General features: G+C 41.3%; 2 protein-coding genes across 2 annotated transcripts in view; both read right to left on the bottom strand.

Moving 5' to 3' along the window:
* The window catches only part of TERT (telomerase reverse transcriptase), a 34,917-nt gene extending 28,256 nt beyond the window's left edge, over positions 1-6,661 (bottom strand). The window contains exons 1-3 of the mRNA XM_074897802.1: positions 6,434-6,661; positions 3,399-5,301; positions 600-795 (exon numbers count right to left, since the gene is read on the bottom strand). Of these exons, the coding sequence (XP_074753903.1) occupies positions 600-795; positions 3,399-5,301; positions 6,434-6,661 (2,327 nt within the window). The remainder of the gene's footprint in view (positions 1-599; positions 796-3,398; positions 5,302-6,433) is intronic.
* Positions 6,662-18,173: 11,512 nt separating this feature from the next.
* The window catches only part of CLPTM1L (CLPTM1 like), a 33,303-nt gene continuing 23,775 nt past the window's right edge, over positions 18,174-27,701 (bottom strand). Inside the window, exons 13-17 of the mRNA XM_074899398.1 lie at positions 25,851-25,885; positions 25,496-25,551; positions 25,369-25,413; positions 21,954-22,069; positions 18,174-20,636 (exon numbers count right to left, since the gene is read on the bottom strand). Coding sequence (XP_074755499.1) covers positions 20,558-20,636; positions 21,954-22,069; positions 25,369-25,413; positions 25,496-25,551; positions 25,851-25,885 — 331 coding nt within the window. The 3' untranslated portion in view covers positions 18,174-20,557. The remainder of the gene's footprint in view (positions 20,637-21,953; positions 22,070-25,368; positions 25,414-25,495; positions 25,552-25,850; positions 25,886-27,701) is intronic.

Below are 27,701 nucleotides of genomic sequence, written 5' to 3'. Positions count from 1 at the left end.
AACTTGAATACATGCATGCATTTTTTAAGACCAGAAAAGCAGAATGGAATTCCACTGCCGCACTAAAAAAGAAGCTGCAGTTTTTAAATTCCTCAACCATCAAATAAAAAAACAATCCAACCAACAAATCACAAGGCTACTGTGTGAAATAGAGTATTAATTACAACATTTCAGTAGAGAGTTGGATTTTTCTCTTAAATTAAAGCAGCTAAAGCAAACTGAGTATTTTTAAAATTAACTTTCCCAAGGTTACTCCAAGATTCTGTCACTACACGTTACTCATTGTTAAAAGGTGACTTACCAAAACAAAATCCTCTTCAAAATGGATTTTATTATTGCCAAGATTTCTCTTCTCCTACCATAGCATTCTAAATTTGCACAAGTTTTCTCACACAAAATACTTCTGAATATATAAGCTGCACATACTATAATCACAGGTTGAATTTCCTTTTGGGAAATCGAGCAAATAAAAGGAGGATAAACGGGCAATAAATTAAAGCAGAATTATAACTTTACACTTGTCATTGCACCACCACAACAGTACAAAACATGAGATTTCCACATATTCCATTAATGTTTGATTAGTTTTCTAATGTTACCTAATTCCAATGTTCTGTAACTTGCCCCAGATAAGCTTTCGGTAGTAGAAAAGCATGTTTTTCTGGAACATGGTCTCGGTGATATAGAAAAATGATCTGAGCAACTCAACAACATAGGTATCCATCAGCCAGTATAGGAATTTAGCCAAAATTTCTTCACGGAAACAATGTTCATAGGCAGGAACAAAGTGATCACCTTCAATAAACAATTCAAAGGTAGTTATAGTAAATATCAACTATTTATATTGGTAAAGAAACAGAACATACAAACAAAAGACACATAACAGTATTTTCTTAGCTTGAGGTTAATGGAAAGAAAAAAGCAAATATAAGCAATTGCACAGATGCCGCTCCAAATTTTCACAGGTATTAAATAATGTGACCCAAGCTAGAAGTACAAACATAGAAACTATTTGCAGTGACAAACTGACATACAGGATACCAATACATGCCACTAGTAGCCCAAAGACTTACTTTCTTCCCCAACACTGTGCAAGATCTTCAATGCACAAAGACATTATTGTGAGGAGAAAGGTAAAATGGAAATAAGCCTACTATAAAACTTTTAAAAAAAATAAGCAGGAGAATGAAAATACTTAGACATACTTGAAAAATTACAGGGGTAAACTGGGCTGACTTGGGAATGAGAATTTTATTCAGATTTCCCAATTTCACAAACATTATTTTCAGGGTTAGGCTTTATTTCATACATCCTATATAAAACTTACTGCTATGGTAAAAAAAAGAAAAAAAAAAAAAGGAAGAAGAAAAAAACCCATTCACCCTAAGTCCATCAGCACTTGTAATACTTAAATGGCCCAAAAATTATGAACCCAGAACATTCCTAGCTACTGCCAAATTTAAGGCCACATAGATTTGTAGTGATGTCTAAATATGGGTAGGCAGGTGAAGGATAAAACCCTGTGCTACAATACTGTATTTTTGCCAACTTCTAATAATACTCTCTGTAATTAAAATTAAGAGTAGAAGTTAGCAAAATACAACAAGATAATCTGAAGATATACAGAAATATTAGGAAAATTGCATAACACAAATCATGATTATGGCACAAATGTGTTAAAAACAGCTTAATTTTGACAAAACAGAGCTGAGGCTTAAACTTATACAAAGGAAGTAAATCTCCAGTTCTCTACCCTGTTTGGTTTTTGTGTGCTTTAGGGTGGCAACATTTTCATGTATTTACAGCACCTAAGAAAAGACTACCATAAAGAGATAAAACAGTGTTCACTTCAACACAAGGCAGGTAATATCAATGAAAAAAAGCCCATGACTGTTAGAAAACTTTGTAACTTAAGAGTTGCAACACACAAATTAAATCAGGATGTGGTTAAGTGCCTGTCCTGGAATAATTTGTTTCTAAGTTCTCCACAACAGATGCAAATGACTCCAATTACGGGAACCGACAAAAACCCACTACTACTACTTTTTGGGGAAAAAAAATCAAACCACCTACAGTGCAACAAAGCAATTAAATGTGTGTTTAAATTTCAAGCACAAGGGAGTAGCCACATGAAAATCAAAATCAAGCCCAAGTGTTACTTTTCCTGGAATAAGGCCAGAGAATGAGAGGATATGACATTTTTCCAAGATACTATGTTCCAAATGACTATAAACCAAATGTATATTTTACAATAAAAACCTTTAAAAATATTTAACTTATCAGCATTTTGAAAAGCATGTTTTTGAGCCATAGTTTCTGAATAAAAAAAAAAAATCAATCTATTTTGCTAGAATTAACAGTTTCTTATGGAAAGTGTAAGCTCCCCTATTTTTGACATCAGTTCTCAAACGTGAGAATTTTTATTCTCCTCCTACATAACTAACTTCAGAACCTTATTGCCTCTTTTAAAAATGAATACCATTTTCAGCTCACCTTAGTAGGTAAGAATGAATACTGCAAACAAAGCAGTTAAGGAAGTGCAATCCATATTGTACAGATGGGAGAACGGAAGCACAGAAAAATGACAACATGCACTAGATCCTACAGAAATCAGCCACAGAACCACAGCTTCAGCCTAGATTTGAGTCCTAGGATAGTGTCTGAAGAAAGACTTCTTCAGGGAAGCAATATTTATATATCATCATCTGGAAGGAGGACTAAAGGGAAGGGATTTGTACAGCATTTGGAGAAATCAGCTGCTGCCATCACAACAGCTTTCAGCCAGGGACCACTCGGTCTGGGGAACTTTGCACCACCAACTACTCAGCATGGAGCAGTGCTCAGGAAGGGTCTCTTGTTCCCAGAAAAGGCCTCTAGAAGGGTGACAGATGGCAGGCAACCCCCGTATCGCATGAGTCCCACACTCGTGCCTTTCTCACAGGGTTGATGTGAGGAGGGGAAAAAGACAACACTGTGGGATGAAGGTTCACTCCCACAGGGGAGGAACACATGCCACTACAAGCGTCTTGATTTGCCTTTCTGAAGGCTTATGGTAACCATCCACAGGCTGCAGCTGCTCCCTGTGTGCTTCAGTGAATTTTCAGAGTTACTGCAATTTGGAGGGTAGGGGTAGAAGGGGAGGAGTTTTGCTGAAAGGCCCAGGTTCTGAATTCATGTTTATGAAAATGTCATCCTATTAAAGAGAAAAAGCCTGAATGAAAATGTCAAAAACTTAAGTTTTGGAAAGAAGGTTCTTCCACCATCAATTACAAACACTAGGTCTATGAGCCTTACCAAACAACTCTGACAGCAGATTCAATACCCTCCCCTTCCCACCTTAAATGTGAACAGCACTCATCTGACACCCCCACCACTTAGTTCTTTAGTGTAAGAAGTACCTTTGACTAGACGAAGCCACATGCAGTCATTCACTCTCATCTTCCACATCAACTCCTGCAATGAAAGCTTAGCAAACTTCCCCAGGGAAATGAACGCTTTCACATTTTTTAAGAACCGGCACTTGTTATGGTTTGAACCCCAAAGCTCAGCAGGGATGACCCGCTCCAGGCACTCCCTCACAAAGATGTACACCTGCCAGTGGCTGCTGTGCTGCTTGAGGAGCTCCCCGAGGGATGAATCACACACCTCTCCCGAGTTTTGCTCCTCACTCTGCGACTCCCCACGCACAGATTCTGCAAGAGGAGCACACAAGTTGTCTGGCCCATCAGTGTGACCAGATTCACATCTGCTGCTTGTCACACACTTAGTAGGCTCTTTCCCAAACTGTTTTGCTTGCTCGTGAAACTCTGCTTCCCCAGGTAAGGCTGCCTGACTAGGCAGCTCAGTTTTTCTCACACTGCTTTCAGATATCCAAACAGGGCAATTTTTTTTCAAAAGAACTAAGTAAGGGCACTTTCCATGGTTCTTTAACAGTTTCTGAAATGTGTGTCTCATTTGCCAGTAGCGTTTGGGCAACCTCTTCTTTCTCCAGCTGTGATGTGGCAGACTCTGGCTGTGCTTTTGCTCCAACAGATTTTGGCTTAAGAATATAGTTTCTATAAGCCGTCTTCCACCCGCCTGACAGCCCTGCAAGCGATTCAATGAAAATGATTTAGGAAAACATTCCTGGAAACTCCTGCGAGAATACAGAAGCAGCTTCCTGTCAATGTACACTGCAGAACGCAGGAGTGTATTTGGTAGCTTCTTTGCCAAATGAGCTAGGGGACTTTCCCGCCTTCTGCATTTTGAAGAAATACCCTCCATGGGTTTGATTTGTACAGAATCCAACTGAGATTCGTAAATATGCATCTTTACTCCTTCCCTATGGGATTCTGCTTGCATTTCAATGCTGGACTTTAAAGGTTCATTACTCTGAACTCCTTGCAGAAAAGCACTTTCACCTGCCACAAACTTCTTCCCATCACGAGATGTGTGAACTAAAGGACCAGACATATCACTGTTACTTCTTTCAGAAATGTGCTTTCTTTTAATGAGACTTACAGAATGTGATGCTACATACCCAGTTTCATATCTCTTGGAACTATTTTGGTTTACATCAGGACTGAGATTACAAGCCTTTTCCTCTCTCGCTCTCTCCCCTACTTTTGCTCTCTTAGCTGGAATTTCAAGTTGTTCCCTATCCAGCTTCCTTTTTAAAGATGGTGCCACAGCCGACAAACATAAAGTGGAGTTACTCTGTTTTTCCAGATGTTCAGTACCCATTCTGATCTGTTTGCCTGCTTTAGAAACAGCTTTTGCAGAACACTGGTAACCGGACACTAAGCTTTGTGTCTTGTTAGTTTTTTTATTTCCCATCCTGGAGACATTAGCTTCAAGTCTTTGCCTGCATTTCCACCAATGCGACTTTGAAAGATACTGCCTATGAAACATAAGCCTTTTTTGCATATAGTCAAGCAAGCTACTACGTTTATGCTTTGAAAACCTTTGTTTAACAAACAACGGGGATGAGTCTACATTATGTGAAATAAGTTCATAAACTGGTTGCCCACAAACCTGGTAACAATTACTAGGGGGAACCAGCATAAAGATCGCACAGTGTTCCAATAAATACATCATCACATCATCCCCTATCCTGCTCAGCAGTGTTTCCCAGAGGCTGCTGATGCGAATCGTTTCTGTTGCGGTATTGGGTAGGTAGCTGTATATATTTGAAGACGGCATGATTTGGAAATGAGAACTGTTTTCATCCAGTAAGGAGTATCCATATGCGAGGACGTTCTTCCTTCTTTTTTCACACAGTCTCTGAACAACTCTGGTGATGACTTCGCTCTGACTAGATAACTGAAGAAAGAAAAAAGAAAATTAGCGTTTATCACCAACTCTTCCATAAACCACAACGTATTCCGTAAGTAAACAGACATGCATTATGCACAGTCCTAGACATCAGCTTTCAAAGCAGTATTAATAATTCACAAGTGCCATACCCAAAAAGAAAGATTTTCAAGTATACCACAAGATGTTTACATGCAGCGACACAAGCCTACAACTTCAAGGAAGTCTTTTTAACGTCTGCCCTTTTGATCCTGGTTTTCAGGCCCAGGAAACACCGTACACTACTTCCCGCGGCTCCCTCAGCAACCCGGACTCCAAGGCCTTCAGGTCACTGCCCGTAGATAGGCACTCCTTGTAGATACCTGCTCACACAGGCTCTAACCTCCAGGGAACTAACACTGATTTTCTTGAGGCTTCCATTTCCTTTTACGTAAAAAGCCAAGTTCAACTAAACGACTCGGTTCACAGTTCTAAAACCCACTCAACAAGCTCGCAAAGTTTGTTTCCTACCGTGGCACAGTTGCGCTCACGCATGCAGTAGCTCCGAGAGAAAAACAGTCTTCCCCCTCTGAAAATTTTCTTCTGCTTAAACACCGACCTGCAAGCGGGTTTCCCCCCTCTATCCACTCAAGGATGGGAAGTGGCTTTCCTCATTTCCAGTTGCTCCCCGGCCACGTTTTGGTTTGCTCACTCCCACCCCACAGGGCAAGCGGGGGGCCCGGGAGCCTTTTGTGTGATCTGATCCCCCCACCCGCTGGCACCGGGACTGTGCGCGCCCACCCCCCAGAAGAGGCGGGCGGTGGGAAGCCGATCCCCCCCCGCTCCCCGCTGGCTAGACCCGGCAGCCAAGGAGGCCGGAGGGCTGGCAGGGCCCGGCGGGGCGGCCCGGCCGGCGGCAGCCACGAGGGGCGAAGGGCCGCCGTCCCCACATGGAGGACGGAAGCGCGCTGCTACCCGGCCGGGGGTTCCCAGCGCCGCCTCCGCGGCCCCCCCAGGGCCGGCAGCGGCCCTTCACCGTTCCCGCCGGAACCCCCGGGGGTAGTCGGGGGGCTCGGCCGGGCCCCCCGGCAGGGAGCTGCGGCCGCCCCGGGCCCGGCGCAGGTGCGAGCGGGCCACCCGCTGGCGCCCGGCCTCCTCCTACCTGCTGGAAGGTGAAGGGCCGGGGGATGGCGCGGGCCCCGCGGGGAACGCACACCACACACTGCCCCACGAAGGACCGGTAGCAGGGGGCGTCGTCGCCCCGCAGCACCTCGGCTTCCCCGGAGCCGCTCTCCCTCAGCCGCCGGATGAAGGTCTCCAGCGGGGCGACCTCGGCGTAGCAGCCGCGCAGGGCGGCCAACACCACGGCGAAGGGCTCCGCGCCCGCCATGTTGTGGAGATGGAGCACGCCGCCACCTGGAGCGGCCCCGCGATGCGATGCGATGCGATGCGATGCGCACCCCTCCCCTCCCGCACCGCTACACGCCCCTGCCGCCGGGCAACAGGGAGTTGCTGTTTAAAGTAAATAAATAAATAAGTGAAATTTAAAAAAAAAAAAAAAAAAGAAGAAGAAGAAAACGCCCTCGCAAAATTGTGCCCCGGCCGCTCTGTTCGGGCGCCGCCGGGCCCCAACGTGGCCGCGGTGAGCGGTGAGGCGGGGCGGGGCGGGGCGGAGGCCGCTGTCCAGCTGCGGGCTCCTTCCCGCCGCCACCGCCCTGGGGTGAGGCCGCGGGCCCGGGCCCGGGCTGGAGCTGGGGCGCCTGCGAGGCGGGGAGCTGGCAGTGGCTCCCGCAGGTGTGTATCACGGCTTCTGAGCAGACGTGTAGGCTTTTATTTGCAGACGGCCTTGTGGCATCTTTTCGGTGGGTGATGCGTGCTGTGTGTTGCGTGAACTGCAGTCAAGAAAGGTGTTGCAGAAGTTTTTAAGTGAGTCTTGCTAGTTTATTAAAGTCGATATCCTCTGGAAGAAACTGGGAAGATTCCCTTACAAGGAACCACTTTTTGGATCAGCACTCCACAGAGGATCTGTCTGAAATGTAGAAGAGGTTATGGTGGAGATGAACAGAGTAAACCCTAAAATTAACCAGCTGGCTGGTCCTGGGTTTCTCATCAAACTCGTGAATGAAAAAAACAAATTGCTTATGGTAGTGTGTAACCTCTTACTCAAAAATTTTCTTGGTATCTTGGGCTGGAGCACCTCCCCTGTGAGGACAGGCTGAGAGTTGGGGTTGTTCAGCCTGGAGAAGAGAAGGATCTGGGGAGACCTTATAGTGGCCTTCCAGTACTTAAAGGGGGCTACAGGAAAGATGAGGAGGGACTCTCTATCAGGGAGTGTAGTGATAGGGCAGGGGGTAAGGGTTTTAAACTGAAAGAGGGTAGATTCAGATCAGATAGAAGGAAGAAATTCTTTCCTGTGAGGGTGGTGAGACACTGGAACAGGTTGCCCAGAGAAGCTGTGGCTGCCCCCTCCCTGGCAGTGTTCCAGGCCAGGTTGGACGGGGCTTTGAGCAACCTAGTGGTCTAGTGGAAGGTGTCCCTGCCCATGGCAGGGGGGGTGGAACTAGATGATCTTTAAGGTCCCTTCCAACCCAAACCATTCTACGATTCCATCTGAAGACTTCATGGTAGCAAACTTGATGACAGACTGTAAAAGGGATTACAATGGAGTTCTGGAGAACTGCAGGTCTCTAAAACTGATGTTTATTACAGACAAATTAGTAGAAATAGCAGAAGATAGGATTAGGAGATTCTAGGAGAAATACAAGTTGCTTAGTCAACATTGCACCCATAAAAGGGAGTCCTGCCTTAGATAACTCTTTCAGTTCTATGAAGAGTTGGAAAGACATGAAAATCGTGGTGATGTAGATATATTCTACTTGAATTTCCAAAAATCTGTGCAAGGAAATGTTATCAATTAATTAAAAAAAAAAAAAAAAAAAAAAAAGGGAATTGCTGTTAAAGAGTGTAAAGATATATTATTGTTAAAAGATAAAGAGGTAGAGGTAGGGATAAATGGTCAGTTCTTTCAATGAAGGAAGATCCCAACCAAAGTTCCACATTAGTCTGCACTGTGTAACTTTCATAAATGACCTAGAAGTACTGTGAATACACAGTAAGTGGCAAGATTTGCTGATAGGATGAAGCTATTCAAAGCAGCAAAGACACAAGCAGACTAGAAAATTGCAGAACTTTACAAGACTGAGTGACTGAGCAATTACATGGCAGATGAAATTTAATGCTAATCAAGTATGGCACAGAGGTGAAACACATTCCTAGCTTCATATATAAAATGATGGGTTCTAAGCCAATTAGTACCACTCAGAAGTGAGACCCCAAAGTTACACGAAACAAATAGACATTGTGCTCAAAACAGTCAAAAAACCCCAATCATATATTAGGAATTATTGGGGAATTAATAAAGAGGACATCATTATGCCATTGCATAAATTCATGGTTTGTCTACACCTTGAGCGCATTTCTGGTCCCTGCATCTCAAAAGGGATGTACTAGAATTAGAAAAGGTTCAGAGAGGTACGATCAATGTATGACATTCCTGTATGAGCAATGACATGGTAGGCTGGAACTGAAAAGAGATAGCTTGATGGGGAAGGGGAAATGCTGCATGCCATGATCCATCTCCTGATGCAGTTGGATCTGGGGCCTGGCAGTCTTACAGGTCACTCAAAACATGCTGCAAAGGTGTGGATCACCAAGTTCCTCTCCAAATCCAACTTGTGCTCCAGCTGCTCTGTCTCACATCAGCACATGCAGTCACAGCAAAAGACTGGGGGTTTGACTACCAAAACATGTCTGCTGATAAGGCTGGACTCCTAGTCCAGAGGGCTGTAGGTGTTAAAGATTAAAAAGAGAGGAGGATGTGGCACACCCCATGTCATAGATTCAACAAACCCAGGACCTTGAAGTAAAAGTCCAGGAAAGATGGAGTCAGCACTCTATCAGGGATGTTGCTGAGGTGACTGACTTCTAGCTAGGCTTCCCAGTTGTATTGCTGTGAGTCTCCTGCAGGAACATGACAGAGTTCTCTCCTTCCCAAAGATTAGAGAGTACCTCATCTTTATGAGGAATGATCCAACAGCTCCCATCGTGGAGGTGAGTTTTTTTAGGTGTGTCACTAGGTGAAGGGAGATGTCAGTGGCCCTGTGGCCAGGAACAGTCCTGTCCCTGGTAGTGGCGGTGCCATGCATGAAGTAGTTCTCACTAGTGGCAGGGACAAAGGTGTAGAAGTTGTGGGCCCGCTGACACGGAGTAATGTGTACCTTCCCTTCCTCATGTAAATCCTTTACGGACTAGAGCGTGAGGTCAGCATCCCACGGCTTAATGAGGACTGGCCTACCTTCCTTCTAAAACAATGAGTCTCTTCCAGGGAGCAAAGCAGCTCATCTGACACCTGCATGGCTGAGGAGTCGACTCCTTGGCACACTATGGCCTTCAAGTTGAGGCATTTCTACATCACTCCCAGTTCAGCATTGTCTGCTTGCCAGACTCCTTTATCCTTTGGCACAGATAGACACCAGATGGCACTCCCAAAGGATGGAGAGTGGTAAGACCAGAAGGCTTCATGGGACCTCAGCCATGCCATAAAGGAAATATTGCATTGTTGCTGCATACAGAAGGGCAGGGGATTTGGAGATGGGGCTGGACTCATCAGCATCTGCACCTAGGGGAGAGATAAGGTTGATGCCCTTGGTCTGACCTCTGGTGGGCCTATTTTGCATGTATTTCTCCCCTCTCCCCATTGCTCTAAAGATGACAGCACCCTCAAGGTAGAATCCAATGGTGATGTCTAATTCAGCTAGGCACATGGCAAACACAAGGTTCACCATTTCCTGTGAGGAATGTGTTCAGGCAGAGAGAAAGAGGAGGAGGAGGAGGAGGAGAAGGAGGAAGAGAAAGGGGTTAATTAATCTTGAAAATGACAACTGGACCTCTGACTGTCACAGTGGGGTCCTCCTCAGCAGCCAGTAGGTTGACACTGGAGAAAGCAAGGGCATGAGGGTGAGTAGGACCATCTGTGAGTCTTAATATTTAGGGTCTTCTTCAAGAGGTGGACATTGGTCTATGCCTTTCTATCAGTGGGTCTTCCTTAGGAGGTGAAGCCCCAGGACCAGTGTACAAGGAAGCAGTTGGATTGTGGTGGTAGTGAAGGTCATGCCCACTGCTGAGAACATGCCAGTTGCAGGTGAGGTTGCAACTACTTGTCCCTAGCTCTGGTGGTGACAGATCCATATTCTCAAAGCTGATTGACATGCTAATCACAGATGGCTGGGTTGTAGGTGTTGCTGCAGGCTGAATTTCTGGAGAGGTCTCTTTGACCCTTTCTATCAACTGTTGGTAACTCCCTACCTGTGCCTCTTGCTGATGCCTTCTTGGTGGCAATGACCACAGCAACGGTGGAATGGGAGAGGGGGGGTTGCTGTGGCCAGGCTAACAGGGGTCTCTTTCCCCCTGTTTCTTTTCACAGGTACCACATGGTTTTCTATATGTCTACTATAGGGCTGTGAAGAGAATTCAGGAGGGAGAAGGGGAATGAAGTGACATGGAAAAGGAGTAAAATTACTCTTTTAGGAGAATTCCTTTCTTTAAGGAAAAGAACAGAATCACATAGTCATAGAATAGCTGAAGCTGGAAAAGCTCTATGGAGGTGTGTAGTCCTCAAAGCAGGGTCACTTAGAGCAGATTGCTCTATGCCATGTCTAATCAGGTTTTTAATATTCCCAAGGATGGAGACTACAACATTTCCAGGCAACCTGCTCCAGTGCCAATTTTACATTGACTCCCTAAAATTTTTATTTACTCAATACTTTACACCCTACTGGGTTATCTTTTTATTATGTGATTGCAGAGTCTGTAGTAATAAAAGGTGAATCAAAGTTTTTTCATGTTTAAGTGGAATTTCCTGTATTTTAATTTGTGCCCATTGCCTCTTGTACTGTCACTGGATACCACTGAGAAGAGTTTGGATCTATCTTGTTTACATCAGCTATATATCCCCACTGAGCCTTTAGTTCTTGGGGCTAATCAATCCCAGCTGCCTCACCATCTCCTCCTCATATGTCAGATACTCCAGCTCCTTAATCGTTTTAGTGGCCCTTAGTGACAACTTCGCTGGGCTCACTACACTATATGCATGTCATTATTGTGCTGGGAACCCAGATCTGAATGAATAATGAAGTCACTGTTCTCAGCAAAATTTATCCTTCAAGGCATACTTAATCTTTTCCACATCCTGCTTTACAATCAGTTTCTGTGAAAAGGAGTTACCCTTGGAATGGATGATGATAGTGCAGTGATAAAAAAGTGCCATTTTTACAAGCTAACAATGAAGTGAAAGGAAATAAGACGTTATGTTTAGGTCTAGCTTCAGTAATGACTATTTAAAGATGGAACCTTACTGAAAATGTATCTCTCTTTTTAAAGATCCCTTTGAAAAGGCTGAAAGGAAACTTATGAGAAGTGTCACAAGAAGAAGAAAGTAATGTGTCTTTCAAAAACCCGAAGCTACATTCAAACAGAAAAGTAAGAAACTAATAAAACAATATCAGAATAGTTTTATGAATAACTTTACAAAGCAGAAAGAAACATCAAACATCAGAAGTGGGACAACTTGCCAGGAAGTCCATAACGTAAAAGCAGAGAAGGATCACTTAGGGAGATTGCAGCAATACTGAGGAAATTACATAAAGAATTTGAGGGGAGTTCTGTGTCAAATCTTTGCACACAGCATGATCTGTCTCAAGCTCAAGTACTACAGATTATGTTGTTCCATAAAGAGAGAAGAAAAAAATGTTAAAAAAAAAAATCAGTGAATGTCTGCAATCAGATGGTATTTACCAGTGAGTTTAAAGGAACTCAGTGATTGAAGAACTACCTATATCATGCCAGAACATTTCAATAACGCAAGCTATGAGAATATGTAACATGACACCAACGATTCCAAAGATCATGGGGACTACATAGCTGTAATTGTGAGGACTCTGCTGCTGAAGTTGGCTAACTCCATAGCAGATAATGGATTTAGTGGACAGATCGCTAACTATGATGTATTGGAGAAGTCAACATTACATTTCCTGAGGATGAAGTTATATGGTCTGGTCAGTTCAGGTCAGCTGTCCTGTCTGAGTCCCTTCCAAACTTCTTGCTCACTCCAGTCTACTCACTGTGGGTTAAGAGTGGGGAAAAAAGGCTTAGCAGTAGCCGAAACATTGGTGTGTTGTCAACACTGTTAGTCACAGATCCAAAGCACAGCACCATAAAGGCTGCTATGAGAAAAGGTAACTCTGTCCCAGCAGACCCAGTACAGTTTGTCAGAGTAAGACCCCTTAATGATCCATCACATCCATCAATCTGAATCATCACTGACTAGAGGATCTTCAACCCAAGACTGGCTGATCTTAGTCCCAGTCTCACCCTGAGGCTGCTGCTTGAGCTACATCCGTACAGTCATATGCTGTTAATCAAGGATGTCCCTCCAGTTTAACCAGCTAGTCAGTGTAATCCCTTTTTAGGTCACCCATCACCTGCCATGGCTTTTATCTTCTGTGGAAAGAAGCCTGTTGTGACAGTGACTTGCTTTCTCCTCTGCTGGGCTGTATCTGCATCCTTGGTTTTCTTTACAGTGGTCTTTGAAACTGGAGGTGCTATTGATTTCTCTGTCTGGCTTCCTAAGTTACAGAGCTCATTTTGCAGCGGGGCACGTGCTGTGGAGGAACAAGCCCTTTCTAGCACTATTATTATTATTACAGTTACCAGACTTACATGCGTCTGTCTCTTCCCATGTGTGTCCAACTCAATCCTCTGGATCAGGACTCTCCCTGAGATGCAGTGGTCCCTTCTCCACCTTTTAACTGCTTTTTCTAGGCCACTGTGTGTCTCACACTGTGTGTGAAGGACCCTGAATGGCATGTTTCTCTTCTCACACCAGCCTTTCTATTTGATTCAGCCTCTCTCTAATTGCCTGTTACTCCTTAAAACAATTTTTAGCCCTTCCTTCTCCATTTGCCTCCTCAAACTCATGGTCTTCATTGCATCAGACACACCCTGTGCCGGTCAAACTTTGAACTTTCCTCTTTAGTTCTGTTTAATCAATGTTCAGTGCTGCTTTTCACCCCTCAGTCCCAATATTTCCTCCACAAACTCTTTGATCCTTTTCTCAGTCTCCTGGCTGACAGCCAGCCATGCCCAAGTGAATCATACTCTGCTCTTCCTCACATTTCACACTGCCTTTCAGTATTAGAGACTTTAAGGGGAAATTAATTTTCTGTGTGTGCTAGTTTTGGGTGGATTAGAGTTCTATTTATTCATAGTAGTTGGCATGAGACTATGTTTTGGATTTGTGCTGAAAATAGTATTGATAACACACTAATGTTCTAGTTACTGTGAAGCAGTGCTTTACACAGCCTTTTCTGCTCCTCAGGCTGCCCCACCAGCGAGTAGGCTGGGGGTGCACAAGGAGCTGGGAGGGGACACAGTCAGGACAGCTGACCCCACCTGACCTAAGGGATATTCCATACTATATGATGTCATGCTCAGCAATAAAACTGGGGGGAAGGTTGGTGCGGGGGGCTGCTGCCTGGGGACTGCCAGGGCATCAGTCAGTTGGTGGTGAGCAATTGTTTTAATTTGAATCACTTATATTTCTTGGGTTTTACTCCCCTCTGTCTTTTTCATTAATGTTTTTCCTACAATTTTATTTTTAAATTATTATTTTGTTTTAATTAGTAAACTGTTTTTATTTCAACCCACGAGATTTCTTCCTCACTTTTACCCTCCTGATTCTCTCCCAGTCCCACGAGGGACGGGGAGTGACTGAGTGGCTGTGTGGTGCTAAGTTGCTAGCCAAGGTTAAACCACAACACCATGGGTTCAGTCCTACTGAATTACTACTTTCTGGAAGCTCACAGTGTGCTGACATGTAGATAAGACTCATAAATGTTGAGACCACCACACAAACTTACATGCTCTGGCACAGATCTCTTCATAGCCCAGGTGTGGTTTGTCCAGTTGCTCTTAGACTTTGACTGCTACTTTAGTGCTGAAAATGTCTTAATTTTCCACCAGTTCGCATCTAAATTTACCCTGCTGAAGTGCGGCATCTGTGACCTTGTGACATGAGAAAGGGAGAGCAGAAAATGTGTGCACTGTTGGCTCCCTAAAATTTTTATTTACTTAATACATTACACCTCATGGGTTTTTTTTTACTATGGGATTGCAGTCTGCAGTAGTAAAAGGTTAATCCAAAAGCAGTCCTCTTCCTGTACCGAAACGGATGGGAAATCTGCTGGCAATGTAGAGGTGATGTTGATCAGGAGTGTAGGCTGCTCAACAGCCCAAAGTTAAGCAAGTCCTGCCCCTGTGGCAGTAGGATGAGTGTCCATGTGCCCTAAACCTTAGTAGTGTCCAGAAATGGTCCAGTGGTAGAAAAGCTCTGCATACTGAAGAATCTAATTCTGCTCCTATGAACAAAGCACTTTTCTTGGCATTTACTCTCGGCATTGGCGAACCTAAATGTTACTATCTCACTTTGAAGATGGTCCATTTGGATAAGAAATTTTCAGCTTGACCCTTAAAAAGACCTGGGAGTTGGCAACTCCAGTAGAGAAGGAAGTATCCTTTCAACTCTCTGCTGAGTCCTTCAGAGCTCTGCCTCAGTACTGCAATGCCAGGATACATTCCCGAGAAAGAACTATGGAACTACATTTAACCTGGGAAAAAGATGTTGGGGAAGAGTAATCCGAAAGAAGAAAAATATATGATTTTGCTGGTAGCTGAATGTAAGAACAGTTCCTTTAGTTGGTCAGATCTTCAGCAGAATGAAATACCTGTTTTGTGTATGAATTAAATTAGCCTTTGTCACCGGGAGACTTTCAGTCAAAGACTCTGCTTCCTTTAGAAATGCAGAGATCAGCAGAAAAGAGCAGCTTTTTAGAAAAACATTACTGCAGACTGAGAATGGCTGTAGTTGATTAATAGGAGAAGACCCCAGACCTTTTAGAATTTCTGGGATAGAAAACCAGAAAGTCTAAGGTACTTCTTTGGCACTCCAGCTAGAGGTATTTATAACCAAACATTTAAAACCACAGCATAACCAAAGAATGCTTTCTTCTTTTTTCTGTCTCCCATCACCAAAAGAGGTGAATGTGCTGCTGTTCCCCTTTTTGTAAGCTATTTATTGAAATTCTAATTCTGTGAAGTGACAGGTTGATGAGAGCAGTAGTGAAGGACATGGATGCTCGCAGAGCCTTGTATCTTCAAGTCTGCTTTTTGAACTGCTGTTCAGTGGAGGTTTTTGATAATAAACCAACAGATTCATAATGTACTGCAATCCTTGCACATCTGGCATAGCTAAAGAGGAGCGGGGTAGCCTGTATGAGGCTGCAGATAATGCTTACTGTGTTCCAAGGATAACAGAGTCAAGGTCTGTGACTGGGATTTTTTTCAGATTGTATGGTCCTTTGACGCTAATCTTCCAAGATCCCCAAGTTTATGAAAATCTGAGCCAGCAGCTTCTTGGTTCAAGGCTTTTAGTTTTGTTTTGTTTTTCTCCTGTGTATCTTTGTAATAACTTCTGGGATGGCAGAGAGGGTGAGGCTAACCACCTTTTTCTCAAGCAAAATTGTGAATGGTTTGTTGGTTTTACCAAATGAAATATTGCTTATTCCCTTCTGTTCTCATGGTCAGCACTGGGCAAATGTAAATTGCTAAATCCAGTTGGAAAAGTAGAGGCTATACTCCAGTAGATCCTGGGAAAGTCAGTCCAAGCAAGGTATCTATGACAACTCTTTGAGATGAAGCTTGCAGGTGATGAAGATGGGACGTTGCAGGGCAGTGAGGAGGCAAAAACGTGCTGGATAGCTGCTGTTTGCTGGCCATCAGCCAGGCATGGAGCATGACACGGCACTAAGTGGGAGCTGTGCCAGGCCTGGTGTTCTGAATGGAGTGAAGAGCATAGCTGCGATGCCCAAATATATGCCCAAAGGCTCTTGCTTCAGTGGCCAGGTGGTTAACCAGACCAGAGCATACAGATGAACCATGGAAATGAAGCATCTACCTGGCTTCAGGCTGCTCAACACAGACTAACCTGCAGTGAGAGACTGCTAAAGGTAATTAATGCTTAAGAACAGCGTTCAGTGACCTCTTCCAAAACAAGAATAAGATAGCCCCTGAGCCTTTGCAGGTGTGCAAGACTAGAAGGAAGACCAATCATCATAAAGGCAACCATCAAAGAGCTCTGTCTTAAGTAAATAAGGATTGTGGAGCTGTGAATGACTAAGGAGAACATTAGGAGCCAGAACTTGAGAGGCTGGTACATACTATACCCAAAACAGCTTGCAAGAAGATTTATGAGTACCATATGGTATGGACCAAAAGGACAGAGTACTGCTAAACAGGAAGTTGGGGGGGAGAAGCTATCCTGTTCTTTTAACCAAACATAGGCAGAAACTGTGAGCCAGAATTCCCGTGTTAGTGTGTTTGTTTTTTCAGTCTGAAGTATTTTGTTCCTTTTGGTGCAAGTATACTCATCAGGGTGGTGGTGGGGGTAAGATAAAAAACAAGAAAGGCAAGACAGGATCTTTGGGGACCCAATATTAAAAAGACCAGTGAGAAATAGAATTGCATAAAGGAAAAGCTGGAGCAACCTGATTAGCTCCAGATATTCTTGAGGAGGAGTGGTATTTAACACAGATGTATGAAAACACAGGAGACATCACTGTTCCCCCTCTGTACTAAGAGGAAATGATTAAATGTGTCTGTAACCACTGGAAAGGTGCATTGCTCCTCAGATACAGCACAAAACCTCTCCTAGTGTAAGAGGGGAAGCAGTCAGAGACTGTAATTGGGCATCTGGGAAAGTTGGGTTCTTCCTGGCTTTATTTCTCAACCTCTAGAGCTAGATTTATTTACTCAGAGTTCCACATAGGACTATCAGGAAAGCCTGGGTAGTCTATAAGGGAGGGAGATAGTCCCCTGAGGTCCCTTCCTACCTGCATTGGTTTAGATCTGATGATATTGAAAAGCTGTAAGCTGTGATGTAAAGACCAGCATTACTGTTAAATTATCACATTTCACTTCTTCAACATAAGATTTATCTTCAGACAGAAAAACTAGAAAACATGATGTTTGGAAACTACAGAATTATGTCTTAATCACTTCTGGTGCTGAGATGTAGGTGCTGTAGCGGACAATTACTGGAGTGTAATGCTGTGTTAAAAAGGAACATATAATGGTGCTGAGTCTAGGTATCAGCAACATGTAGTGACAGAAGCAGAGCAAACTTCTTGAGCTCCGCTGGAAAGAGAAAATCTGTCTGTGCTGCCACCCATTCTGTAGTTCAGTTATAGCCCTGTGGCTCCAGGGAGAAGAGCCGTGAGGGCAGGAGGTCACCTCTTGGAGAACAGAGGCAGCAGCAGGTGAGGAGGAGCAGGGAATAGCAGGGTACGGAACTGCAACTGTGGGGCAGCGCAGCACGGCCTCCCTAACGCAGACAAGAGGCACTGAGCCACTGGCCACGTACACCCCCAAAAGGGGTCAAGCCAGCTGCCCTTCTTCGCTTCTGCCCGCAGAGAATCACAATTGCTATGCTATTACACGCTAGTTAAGTGCTGTGCAAGTGTCTTCCAGAAGCATATGATGATTTTCCCCATTAGCTCTAGAAAAGCCCCAGCCCCACCCCCAACCCCAAATCACTGTAATCTTTTAACTTCCAGATCCATTACAAGCTTAATGAAGATAAGAATGTGAGACGATCCCCTAGTATTTACCACAGTTAACATTATTAGAAGTGGGCAACTTAAGTTACTCTCGCACTCTTAAATCAGATACTGATAGTCTAGGAGGAGGTACAATACATTCAACGGAATTTTATGTTTTTCTTCTGCATTAACTGCATGCAGAACCACATTTTTGTTTTAAGCTGATGTAATTTTCACAACTAGAAAATTAAAACATTTCATTTAACATCTCCAAAGTTACAGTACTTACATAGTTTTTCACTGCTCTTCTTTCCAACAAGAAAAGGTAACTCTCTATCCCATATGCCAAGTCTTTTATTTGGAAATGGAACGCATAAAACGATGACTTGAATAGGAAAGTCTCGCTCATTTTAAAGACTTAAAATGTCCTAATTTATATTCTTTGTGACTACTGTATAGGATATTAGGAGGTAATTTTCATCAGAAATGCAAGACAGAAGATCAATAAACTCAACAGTATGTAAGGGTGAAAGAGTGATTTTTCAACAGCTACATACAAAAATGAGTGATGAAACATTAGAAATTCCCAAATATGGTGTTCTGGACTTTCAGAAGTTATTTTAAAAGAACCAATAACTTGATTGTTTTGAAATGGCACAAAAAGGGAATCTGCTATATGCATTATTTATATCAGGAAAAATTTTCACACACTTAAACTATTATTATGGAGTCCCAAATTAGTTTGCCTAACAGCAAAGAGCCCCTTCCAAACAAATCCAGAACAGGTACAAGATACAGCAAATGCGAACCCAGTTGAGCATAGACTTAATTATTTATGTTTAATGCTAAAAATCAATGGTCCTCCTTAATTCCACTTAAGAGTGTACAGAGACCTTAACATGAACATGAGTTAAATATTCACTTCAAGACTCCTTTCTGTTGCCAGTAGCATGTAAGGGGAACTTCAGTATAAGACAGACTATAGCTTGTGACAAAAGAAGTTAGACACATTTCTGTAACTTTTTGGGACTCAAGTATTTATACATTCATACTTCTGCAGTATCAGAACTGAATAAAATGTGCTTCATAAATAAGTTACAGACTATAGGAGTAGATCTGTGCTCTTCAAGGTTATTCAATTCATATTTTCTATCAATGACAAATTGAAGTTAAATAACCTTTCACAAACAACATGCAATTTAATAAAGAAACTTCAGAATCATTAGGGTTAATTTGTAAACTTACTGACCAAAGCAAAACTAAAATTGAAAACTAGGATTCCATCTTTTGGATTTTTCTTTTAATTGCATTTTGTTTGCTGCTGAAAGGAATGCGCTCTGTATTTCACTCACTGTTACTAAGAAACTTGTTTTTAAAAATCTAGACCCATGGTTTCTAGATACAGCTGTGAAGTTTGAATTTTGGTATAATAATTCAACATGGTTATTTTTAATAATTTGAAAGAAACAGATCAAAATATTTCCCTTAATGAATTGTTCCCACAGAATACGGATTTTAAATTCTGTAAAAGGAAAATACCTGTTCTTTACCAGGCTGTTTTTTTCTCCGTATCCAGGTAGTTTGTTGAACTGGTATTATATTTGAGTAAAATCTTTCCACTTGTGTGTTTTATCTTATAAATAGAACTGGGCAGGGAGAAGAGGGGAAAGACCAAGGAATTATTCTCTTTGAAACATGAGAGAATTGGCCAAGCAGGTCACTGGGGTACCACATGATTAAGAATTTAAGATGGGTTAAGAGAATTTCCTAGCACATGACAATGATTCGCATTATATGAATACGTGCTATGCCAAGAAATCAGAAGGTTTGTCAACAATGCTGAAGGTTTTATATAAACTTGGATACATATTAAAAGAAATCATGTTACCTTTTTTTCACATCATCATTCAGTTTAAGACAACTGAAACCCTCTGCCATGTTGTGGGCTAAGAATGTGACAGAATTTCAATTGTTTTAACAACCCATCTGTCTCATCCTATATTTCCAACATATTTTTTTTAAGCTATGAACTTAAATGCCCACACACAATTTACAACTTTAATCACGATTTCTAGAATTTCCATTATCTCCATTATCAAACAAGAGTGATTTGTAATTAGCATAAAATCCAATAGTATACATTTTCTTTTTGATAGCCTCCAGTCTGGCAATAATGTCGATTCTGCTGTAACACACTGGCTTGTTTTTTCGTACTTCATAGCCCAGTGGCACAGGAACCATACTTTCAGCTAGTGAGTTGTCTTATAAACATAGATTTGGATACTAATTACAATGGTCAGGACACTCAGGTTTTCACTGAAGAGAAGTTTAAATGCAGGATGTTTATTTAATGACATCTGGCAGACTGTGGACCTTGTGAGGATGAAAAAGGATCTTGAAATAGGAGGATATCAAAACTAGATTTTGGCAATATAGAAGATGTATTGTCCGTGTAGTTCTGTCATAAGCTTTAAAAATACTCTTATTAAATAAGTTTTATCTTCCTTAAGACCAGATAATACATGAAGCTAGTAAGAGTCCAAGGGTCAGAATCTTCTTCAATTCTTAGTTATTCTCTATGAGCTTTTTTTGTGGGGCTTTTCTTCGTAAGATTCTCCATACTCGTTCACTCTGCTCTTATCCACAGGATAAAGCCTGGCAGAAAAAAAAAAAAAAGAAGAAGAGTAGTTACAGTATGTTCTGCTATCTGAAGGAATTAAGCAGTTCTATCCTAATTAATTTGAAAAGTGAGTTTCTTTCTCATCATATTCTGTATTGTCATTTGTGACAAAACCCATAACACTTAAGATTGGCTACAGATGCATCAGCTTCTTCACATTAAGACTTAACCAGCTGTCTCATAACAGGGCCTCTTAAGAGATGTATTAACAGCTCTCTTAAAGCTTTGCTGGAATATTTCTCAAGCAATCCAGTATACCTCTCAAACTTGAAAGCAGTACCCAGCCCCTATCAGAAGTTTTGAGCTCTTCTCAAAAAATACCTTGGAAGAGGACCTATTTTACTACGCTTATGTGCAATTATATAACCTCAAAAATGAAGTGTGCATTTAGTATTAATGATTAGTTAGATGTACACATTCATATATTCTGGTATAATGTGCACTTGGGTTAAATTTCTTGTTTGCTCCATATATAAATATTTATTATTAGGAACAAGAATACACCTTCTGTAGCTTCACTTAAGAACATATTTCAATGATTACTGCACATAGCCACCTTCTCCATCTGATTTGAGTTACTTAAAGAATCCGAAACTTGCCAGATACTCAACTTACAAGAGAATTTGATAACTTATGTTTGGAAACTAGATAAAGAGAAAACAGAGCAGGGCAATCAGAAAACATCCTTCACTAGTGCCTTGAAGAGCAGCTTGGAAAGCATGCCTCAAATACTGGGCATATGTAGATATGCAGCCCCTCAGCAAGGGTTAGAAGCCCAGAACTCCTGAGTGGGTTTATGAATACAAGCTTAAGAATTGCTCTCTTCACTTTACTTCAGGTATTCATGTCTCAGGGTTTGTTTTTTGTTTTTTTGTTTTTTTTTTTTTTTTTAATAACTTGCAAATGTGAAACTAGCTGCTGAAAAGGACAACTGCTGTTCTGGGGAGGGAGAAAGGGTAATGTAACAAAAATTCTGTGAGTGCCATGAGAAAAGGAATTTCTTGACTAGTCTCTCAGCATGCTAAAAAGGGTCCAGGAATACTGTCGGTTATGGGAAAGTGCTTTTGCTCTTCTTATTTGTACTGAGATGTCCTTTTCAGGATCCCCTGCTCACCATTCCCTTCACTAGGCATATACCTAACTACCACTATCCAGACCATACCATATAATACTATGGTAAAAAAATTCTCCTTGAAGTCTATCCCAAACCATTCTATAGTTCTTTATAGCAATAAGACTGCAACCATCTACAGCATTGTAAAAACACTGATGAATATTCAAGAAAGGCATACCATCTTTGGTAAAGATAGACCAGGAACACAACATCATCTCTAAAGCACGCCAGCCTATGAGATGTTGGCATAGTGATGATAAAAGCAAATATATCATCAATAAAGGTGTTGAATGCCTACAAAAAAAGAGTAAACTTCAGTTGGTTGTGAAGAAAGGAAGTCATCTGTCATACAAAGTTACAGGAAACAGGCTTCCTAGAACAGTATTTTTCAATAGGAACACAGACTACTTCCACATTTATAACAATACTTAAGGATTATGCTGAAAAGCTAATTAATGCAAACTTTAAAGTGCTTTCTTTTAATGAAGACCATACTGTCTACTACAAACCACACTATTACAGTTACAAGTAAAAAGGAAGTAGGACCACTTCAGGTAAGGGAGAGTATTGTTGTCTGAGCAGAAAAACATGGATTCAACTTCAGTGAAATCTTTAAAAGAAACTGGAAGAAAACTCTTATTCAATTCATTCATTACTTGAATGATTTAAGATTTACAAAATGTCAGTTCAGTTTCATTTTCTATGGGAATTTGAAATTTGTGTAAAAACTTACTCATTTACTGCTTTTAAGAACATTAACTTGACAGCCTTGGAGAGACTTTAAAACATTTTCAGTGCTCTCCTGGAAGTAACCATCCATCCCTTATTCGAGGCATAATTTTCTACACCATTTCCACTCAACTAGGCACACTACAAGTTCTGTTTCTGAAGCAATAATGAAATCTTTTCTCACTACTTTTTCCTGAGTGAGAAAGTTTAAATTCCCAGACATCTGCTGGGAAAGCAATGCAAAAAGGCTCCAAGCATGCAAATGCAACACCATTTTGTCAGAGAAGGTAAATAAAGTAAACAGAACAGCAACTCCTCTGAATCTGGCTTTAGCCTACAGGGAAGACTAGACATCAACTCTTACAATGCACCAAGCTCTACTACTCGTATGGTGCAATGAACTATTTCGATTCATTAAAACCAGCAGGAAACAAATGGAGCAAATAATATTAACTGCTGGGTTAATAAATGGGACCAGTAACATGGTTCTCCTTTCAATACTAGCAAGCCTTACATTAATCCATACCAGAAAAAGGGGGAAAATGATGTATTCTCTAAGCAGAGAAGGACTCACTCTTCAAAATGAACCCATGTTTATATGACGAAACAAAGCATCTGCAGAAGATGGGGGTGTTGGACAGAAGTGAGTTCTGATTAATTACAACAGGAAAGCTCTTTCTGGCAAGTCAAAACAAATCCATCAATCTGAAGTGATCAAAGAGTATGGACGGCAATTATCAAGCCTGTGCAAAGAAGGTTTGTCATGGAACAAAAAAAAAACCCCTTGGCAACTTGGAGAAGGCAGCCTTTCCAAGTCAACACCCGAGGGAGTGATGAAAGGAAGAAAAAGCTAAACACTCCATCCTTCAGACACTCAGGCAGTCCTTGTAAGCCACTGAAACCAAATGCATCAAGGCAGCCCATCTAATAGTATTTAGTCTAGCTAGTGTTCTCTTGAGATTACCTTATTTGAAGGTACTCCTCATAAAAGTATAAAGGACATAAAGACTACAGAAATCGAAAAGTTAGAGTAATTTTCATTTTTGCCAAGGTCTTCCAAAACAGGAAAGAGTTCAAATTAAGGAAAAACAAAGCTCTCTAAAAAAACAATTGCAGATGTAACCTCACACTATTCTTTCCACTCTTCAAAGTGCAGAAGAGAGCAAGCAATTTTAAATATCCACCAGGAAAAAGTAAATTATCCACTCCAAAGCCCAATAAGTTAAACATAATTAAAAACATCATATACTTCTTTCCACATACACACAAGCCTTTGCTGTGGGCAACCTCTGGCATCTTAACAGGAACCATAAGCTCTCTGTAAGAGAAGGCTATTCAGCAAGAGAATTCTACTGCTTCAAAGGTTACTTGCTTGAATACTCTCCCTTTGTTGTCTATTTAACTGCTGATGTCTCTGCTCAGTTATGTTGCTGCTGAAGTAAAATCATGAAATTACTTCACTAATAGACATTTTACTTCCCTCTAAGAAACTTGCTGATTTACCTAGTATGTCTGAAACACTAGATGATTATTTTTGACTGTATTTCCATAATGAACACTGTTTTAGTTGCTATTCTATCTGCTATATTTCAATCCATTGCCTTAGATGCCCCCTGATTCCTTAAAAATATTAAGGCAGCAAAAAGTTGGGCTATTGCTGTAGGCTCACAAAAAGGGAAAAGCTACAAAAGGCACTTCAAATTTTAAGATTTTAGTTCTTTGGTCCCAGGTCATCTGTTCAGAATTGGACACCATGTCTTGAGCAGTTTTTAACACAGTTTCTTTTAAAGTATTGATGTCCTGGAGAATTGTAATACATCAACACAAAGGAAGAATAAATGAAAGCATTTATGAGTGGAAGCAGAAGAAAAAAGGGCACATGTTGATGGCATCAAGGTCTTGATGATCCCAGCACATCCATTCAGGATTTCTCAGGACATTGTGATCAGCAAAACAAAGGACAGTGCAAAAATCCTAATGACTCACAGGTGGGAAAGGATGGAGTCAAAACACTATCAGCTCTTTAGGGGTGCAAGAACAAAACTAGCATGTAGTTGCCAATTGAGAACAATGTAGGAAACACAGGAACTCAGCAGTGGGTGTCCCCAGTCCTCTGTATCAGAGCAAGGAATCCTGACTGGGATATCTGGTACATCCGCCTTGGTGTCTGAATACTATACAAACCACCTGGACACCCAAGTGAATGCTTGTGTGTGTGCAGGTATCAAAGGGTTTGTTTTGAGATAAACTCACCTTCTCCTCCAAGGTCTGGTGTTAAACTCTGCTACAGCACTGCATGACTTCCCACAAGGGCAGTCTAGGCAGTGGGGACACCACAGTGCAGCCCCTCTTCTACCATTAACAACCTACCACACATTTGTCACTACACTGCCCAGAAGCTCAGAATTACCACACCAGCACAGAACAGTGTGTACATTACTTCAGTTCTGGTAGCTCCTGGAACCTGCCAAAGTAAGGTCACTTAGTGGTCCTAGCTGTTTCCTGGGAACTATCCTTTGTTGATATTATCTCTCTCTTCCTAGAAAAATTCATTAAATTGAGACCAATTAATTTATTTGTAGGACCAACATTTGCACCCACGCAAGACAGCTGACAGTACAAAAAGCTGTATTATCACCAAAACTATGATGCAAGCATTCTCGTTATATAGAAGTCATTATGAAAAATGGAAATTAATGTTTGGTTGTTTGGAGTTTTTTTTAAAGGACAACTGCAAACAAGTTTAGCTCTTAAACAAAAAAAGCACTGTTAGTCTTAAACTACATATTACTAAGATTGCAGTTTCTAACAGAAAATTAATTCTAAAATGACTGCATCAATCTTTAAATTAGAGCTTTACTTACTTTGTATGTGAAAGCCTTCCATGGTAAGTGTGCAACAGATTTCATCTAGGAATAAAAATATCAATTTGTAATAAAGTCTGGAAGAAGAGACTAAAAAAGTAGTCTTTTTGTCCCTTCTTAATCTTACCTTGTAGTTTACAAACAGCTGGGGCAGCATAAACAGGAATCCAAAAGCATATACTCCTGAAGAGAAAACACGGAAAACTTGCAGACAAATGCAAATAGGAGTACATCACACAAGTATACCTTCACAATCAGAGATTTACACTCATTTTCCTAAAGAGAGAAGATACATCTAATCCTTTTGTTCACTTTGGGTTGATTCTTTTCCCCTTCTCAACCACTGTGATAATTTTGGAACCTACACTCAAGTTATTGCTCTATATTACAATGATCCAGCTGAGGTGTTGATTTTCTACTTTTGAGTCTTGCCCTCCATTTAAAGAAATATGAATAGGAAAAAAGCATAAGAAGGGACTTACCATTAACAAAACTGTTAATCAACCAGGAGTACCAGCTACAAACAAAGAAGACAGTCCAGTTATGTTTTCACTTCAGCCAAAAATATATACCTGTAATACAGCCTCTACATGATTGTATTTCGACTACTCCAAGAAGTGACTATGTTGCAAATTACTTTACACAAGAACTAAATACTTCACATCTTCCTTTGACTAGGAAAGGCTCCAGAGAAGGTAGTTTAAGCAAAGGATGCTTATCAGTCCGTACAACAAGTTTGGAGAGCTTTATCAACCGCTTTTATACTTTTTCAGAACATTCTAAGACTTCTGCACCCAAACTGACATCAGATAATACTGTGCACTGAACCCTGACTGTTTTAAGGCTTGCAAAGGTATTCCAAATACTAAAGAGACACTTAATATGGAACTGTAAGGATCCATCAAATGTCAAACAACAAATACCGTTCAGTGCAAACCACTACAGTAGGCACTTAACAAAAAAGTAAATACAATAAATCTACATTTTTCCCTCCTTACATCTAACAACCCTTCCCAGATGTTCAGTGGAGCATAAATCCTGGCAAAGTAACAGTAGTGCAACAGATAGTGGTCAAATTCCATACTTCTGCTTGCGATAGTAAGAACAGCTAGTAACTGTGATGCTCTGGCTACATCAGTTAAAATTAAAAACTTGTACTACTGTGTTAGTGACATGTTAATAGCAACATAACATCTGTAGCAGCACTTCACTAATCCACAAGCATCTAAAAAATGCATCAGAAAATGCCTGCAAGGTTAAAGCATAATCCACCGTTAAGATTACTTGTTCTGTCACATTTCCTTACAAAGAGATTTAACAATGATAAAACTTCTATGATAGGAGTTGTTTTCACTTTCTTAAGCTACAGGCTCACAGAACACCTGGCATACAGTATTCTGCAGTACTGAATGAATTCAAGAATTTTGTGAGAAAAGCAGAATTTTCAAATGCTACATATTTGTTAGCTCCTTACTAAGACAAGGACATCCTGAAAAAATGATTTTTCTACTAGACCAGAAATGACCCTGGTTTCTAGTGCAAGTCCTACAGCTCACGTATGCAGCAACAGTAGTTCTTTCTGATGTTATTTTAAGCTACTGCTTCCTCTCCCTCCCATCCCTTCTGTGTCTAAAGACTATAAAAAAAGTTTGTGTACATGGCTGTCACCATTCTTGCATCCGCAGATTTGTTATAAATCCGCAGATTTGTTACAAACATACTTGTTTGCATCTCTCCAACACAAAATGAATTAGCTGTATTATTTTGAGTGAAAGTGGACAAGAGTTTCACCTTTTCAGCTCTTGTTGAAGTATCAAGTATGTTGCAGTAAGTCCACGGCTCTAAGTGAATACAGAGTCCTTTCTTCAAAATGCTTTTACTTGCTTGCCATCCTAATTACCGTATTTAGGAACGGAGGAACCTCTTGGTCAGAGCAAATAATTTTGGGACAGTTTTTGCTTCTCTCTGTTATTGGACAGGTTCAAGCACTGAATTCCTCCCATCTCTCCTGTCACCTTATCAGTTTTCTGAACAACAGCTTGCTTTCTCCTCTTCTGATTGACTGCTTACTCATGTATGCAAGCTATTGAATTCTATACCACAGTAGTATCAGGTTACTTGTGAAATACAACAGCCTGTAGCTTAGGAGATGTTAAAAAAACAGCTAGACTCTTCAGCTTTAGACGCTGTAGAACAATGACGTTTCTGGTTCCTGGCTTACAAATCAAACAAACTAAAATAACCAATACCCATAACCCATCATCTCTAATTAATTAATACAGAAAAAATGGGGAATGTTTCAATTCTGTATAAGATCATTGATATATTTACGG

Source organism: Athene noctua, chromosome 2 (genome assembly GCF_965140245.1).
Source record: "Athene noctua chromosome 2, bAthNoc1.hap1.1, whole genome shotgun sequence".
Lineage (NCBI taxonomy): Eukaryota > Metazoa > Chordata > Aves > Strigiformes > Strigidae > Athene > Athene noctua.
This window is presented reverse-complemented; position numbering and strand designations above follow the sequence as displayed.